General features: G+C 38.0%; 1 protein-coding gene across 1 annotated transcript; it reads right to left on the bottom strand.

The window, feature by feature from the left end:
• Window positions 1-2,281: 2,281 nt before the first annotated feature.
• Window positions 2,282-2,912, bottom strand: LOC108803559 (hematological and neurological expressed 1 protein-like). Its single transcript, XM_018575391.1, has one exon. It carries the CDS (start codon window positions 2,897-2,899, stop codon window positions 2,519-2,521), a length of 381 nt encoding a protein of 126 aa, XP_018430893.1. The 5' UTR covers window positions 2,900-2,912; the 3' UTR covers window positions 2,282-2,518.
• Window positions 2,913-4,762: the final 1,850 nt, after the last annotated feature.

Below are 4,762 nucleotides of genomic sequence, written 5' to 3' on the forward strand. Positions count from 1 at the left end.
TGGACACTTTGATATACAATTTTTTGTTTGATTTGAACATCTATTAATTATTTGGAATTGTAGGGTTTAGTAAAAAGGGTTTAATGATAAGGGGAGATAGCGCGGTGTAACTTTTTTTGCTATTGTTTGCCCAGGCGTTTTCTTTTACTTCTTGGTTTTTCACTGCAGCTGTCGCTATTTTTGTAATTTTGAAGGGTGGAAAAGCCTATAGCGCGAATATTTTTGTTTATTAATGTTATGCTGTGATCTACACTAAGAAATGATCATTACAAGTCAATTGACCTCATAGTTCGGCAGCCATATTGAATTGTCTAAAATTCTACAAATATTCCTATTATTTTGATGCTCCATTTTTCAAATGCTAATTATAACCACACTGTTATGTAAAAACTCATGACATTTGGCCCAATGGTAGAGAACAGTGCTGTGTTTAATCTTTGACAACATAAAGGTCATAAGTTACAGATATACAAATGTGAGGATATGATGAGCTCTACAGTCGTCTTTTCATTACAAGTCATTTGACCACATGGTTTGGCAGCTATATTGGATTGTGCAATATTCTGGAAGCAACTTCATCTCTGAAACCATTTATCAGAAAAATTCAAAACTTTGCACACATGCCTAGGGCTACCTCTTCTACCATAATTGTAAAAACAGGTCCAATCCCAAAATCAATATGGTCACCACATGCCAATCAGTTTTAACATTGCAGCTAATTGCATAAATGAGCATTTATATTACTATTGCAGTATGTTAAACTTGTTAACCACCTCAGGGCCGGCCGTTGTAAAAAAAAGGCCGACCGAGAGGTCTTTAGACGTCCGCTCAGACACGTCACCTCGTCACCGGGAAATGGCCTGTATTTAAAAACAGGCAGCGATGCTTGTTACCATACAAGCAATCCGCCGGCTGTAGAGCCAGCGGATCGCGTGTATGGTGTGCTGATCGGTTCCCCCCCTCCGCGGTCCCCCCCGCTGATACCGGGCTCCGCTGTGCCCGGTGCGAGCCCGGGATCAGCATGTCGCCTGGGTCACAGGGGATCAGAGGGAGCTCGGTACACGGGCTCCCTCCGGTCCCCTCACAGTCAAAGTACCGCAGCGCTGAATACTGAAAAATGGCCTGGCCAGGAAGGAGGTCTAAACACCTGGTCTTGAAGTGGTTAAACATATGATAACTCAAAATCATAATTCCCAAATCAATATGTGTTCCAAATGTCACCAAGGTCGGCGGCCATTTTTAATTTGGAAAAGTTTATAAATCATGAAATCCTGAAATGTCCTGCTTTTTATCTCTTTAACTGCAATATCTTCACATGTGTTATAACCAGGCTCTAATGCTTGGCTACCTTTATTGCTGCTTTCAGCTATATTCTACATTTCAGATTATTTTCCAAAGTTATTTTGCGGTCTTTGTTCAACCCAGATAGAAACAAGCTCACTATCTCTGGATTAATATTATATTTTATCATTCATAAATATTTTCCTACTTTTTATAAAAGTGGGTGGATGCATGAATTATTTATAAATAATCTGGTTCTAATACCTGACAAGACTAGATATGGATTATGCAAAATAATCTACTGGTCTCCCTAAGTGGACTACTTATTTCTCTACTGTATCCACTACTGAGATTCTCCAAGCTCTTAATAAAGCATGGAATACAACCACTGCATCCAGCTACAAAGAAATGGTATTAAGAGTCTATCATGGAGCTTATATCTCTTCACATAGGTCTTATCTTATAGGTCTTAGTAGCGTCTCTGGATGTCAGAAATGTGGACAGGAAGCAGCAGATTTATACTATGCTTTTTGGAGTTGCCCTAAGATAAAGTTCTTTTGGCACGATATTGCCCAGTATGCTCAGCAAAATTTGTTGAATTATTATCTACCTCTATCTGCAGCTTGGGCGATTTTTGGTATCTTAGACTTGCATGGAGTTAAAATCACCTTTGAATGTAGAAAGCTATTATCTTTTATATCCTTGGTGAGGAATGAAAACATTTCTGCATCAATGGATACATCCTGAATCACTCTCTCTAACTCTTTTTCTGAGAGAGTTGATGTTTGCATTTCAAAATGATTGGACCTAGACAATGCTTAGCATGGACACAATGTCAACAATTTTTTGATGTATGGGAATGCTTTATTAATTCCTTACCGACTATTACAAAATCAAAACGTATGCAATCTTTCATCTTGACTTTGTGGTATACTAGGAGGATGATCTCAAATGACCCCCCGATAATTATATCCTCATTGGAGAGGGGCCTTTTTTTTTAACCGTTAAATGTTCTTTATTATGTTAAACAAAAAAAAGAGTGCAAACATGGAAAATAGAAAACCATTCATGCCGTTTCCAGTAGATCCAAGAACACAACAACTAGAGGGTTGGGACAAAGTGTTTAAAACAAAGAAACATGTACAGTCAAATGGGAGAAAATGCTAGAGCAGTTTAGAGTTTTAGCCCAGGACCAGACTTGACTTTCCTCCTGGAGGGTTTCACCTACTGGCTACTGCTACAGGGGCAGCCGGTTGTACGCTTTCTTAGCAGCTTGAGAGCCATCTTTTCTAGACTCTGTTTCTGGTATTTCTGCTTCACCCATGTGATCAGCAGCTTCTCCACACTCTTCCTGATTACACGTTTTCTGTAAATCTTCTGGGTTTCCACAAGCTGAACTGTGTGGGATGTCTGTTTCTGAAGCATAAGATGCAGGAGTTGGTTCATCATCTGGTATGCCAAATATGTTGGAGGTCATCATATGTCTTCTAAGAAGTTGCTGCTGCTGTGATTCGCCAACACCAAAGGAGAAGCTGGAGCCTCCGCCTGGAGGTCTCAGGATTCTAGAGTTACTGCGGCCTTCGGGGTCCAGGCCCTTAAACGTAGATGTCCTTGTCATGGCTTCTTTTGGCAGCAGCCTTTTTTTTTCTATTGAGGTCGGTCGCTACAAAATGTAATTTTCCTTTTTTTGAATGTTTTTTTACTCTTTGTTCCGTTTCTGCCATTGTACTCATCTATGTAGAAAACTTGGATTGTAGATACTTTATATGTTCTGTTGTATACTTTAATATGTTATTCTTTTTGAATGTGTTTTGGTTTTTAGATTGATTTTGGTCTTTAAATAAAATGAAAGGTGTTACAATTGTTTTGTCTATATTTTTCTTAGCAAACATTGATTTTTGTTTCATTAGGTATAATAAAGTAGAACAAAAGCCAACACTTTTTTTGTTAGTTTTAGACAGATTGGACAGGGATAAGAACTCTCCGGCTTTTACTGCTGTCTGCATGCATTAAGAGAATCATTCTCTTGAGTCATCATCAGGATAGGAATAGCTTCCAATGGGAGCAATCAGATTTCCCTCACTTCCTCTTGTTACTATAGGACAGGCAGTGAAGGGAAATCTCCCTAGTGGGACACAATTGCCAAAAAAGAAACTGAGAGGGTGTTATAGCCCTCCATTACTCTATCCAAGATGAAACAAAGAAAGGTTTTGGCTTATTTTTTTACTTTAATAGTAGAGTAAATACATACTAATTATCCAATATTAGCAACATCTTTTTGATTAAATCCAGAGCAACCATAGGTCTCGGAAGGACGCCATACGATCTGCATCTAAGGCGACCATTTCTTATTAGCAACATCTTTTTAACACGATTAATAAAAACTAAATGGAACATTGATACCATTTTAGCAATGACATAAGTCATGATATCCAGTAACCTTGATATGTACCTATCTTGTTTACACGTCAAAAAGTTGTTAGTTTCCAAATTACTTTATTCTGATTAGCCGTTAACATTTTTTAATACACATTGAATGGATTTCAATCAGCCTGAGATGGGTTCTATAATTATGGCAGTTGTACCAAATGATTGCTACCTGGAGAAGCAATTATTTAAATCATCTGCAATTTAGACTCAAGAACTTAATTGCTTGCTGTCTAATATGAAATGTGATCTGACAGCAAATAGCAACTATGAATAAAAGATTTAAATTAAAACAATGTACAATTAATTTAACTGGACTTAACTTTAGTGTCATTAGGGTTATTTTATAGCAGACATGGCAAACAGGATGTCCACTTGTTTGCCAGCTCTCTGCCCTCCTAACACAAATAATGTTAAAAAGTAATTTGTAACAAACAATTCACCCAAAAAAAACAAAATTGTACTTCAGCCTGGGCTTTTGATGCTTCCGAACGGCATGGGTGACATCATATGAATTTTCCATAGCAGTTAGATGGAACAGGAAACTTTAAAAGAATACCTTACCACTGAAGTTCTACAGAGATTTAGGAGATTTCTAGCAATCAAGCAAGTGATATTCCCAGATTTCTGCTGGTAGCCATGCTCTGCCTAATTTTTAGAGTCACTTGGAATTACACCTCAGTAGTAGTTTGGCGAATCCAGTATGAAGTGAATCCCAAACTTAGTGTCAAACCCCAGTGAAGTCTATGGGATGCAAATCCTGTTATTTTGTGTCACAATTTTCAAGGCTAATAAGCAAACTATTATGGACATGGGAAATAGAACACAGCCATGAAGGACATGTGCCAATGCAAAAAAATATATAATAATTGGGGAGTGGGTCTTTTTCATGCAGCTTATATCCTTTAAATAACAAGTTTGGAGGATACTTTAAAGCTGCACTTGGTGTTATAAAACAGTCTAGTGTAGTCCTTTAAATAAGAAAATACCCTCACCCAGATCCTTATCCAGCCATGCAGCCTCGGTGCCAGAAAAAACAGGGCAATAAGCATGC

Source organism: Nanorana parkeri, unplaced genomic scaffold (genome assembly GCF_000935625.1).
Source record: "Nanorana parkeri isolate BGI_ZX_2015 unplaced genomic scaffold, ASM93562v1 scaffold3869, whole genome shotgun sequence".
Lineage (NCBI taxonomy): Eukaryota > Metazoa > Chordata > Amphibia > Anura > Dicroglossidae > Nanorana > Nanorana parkeri.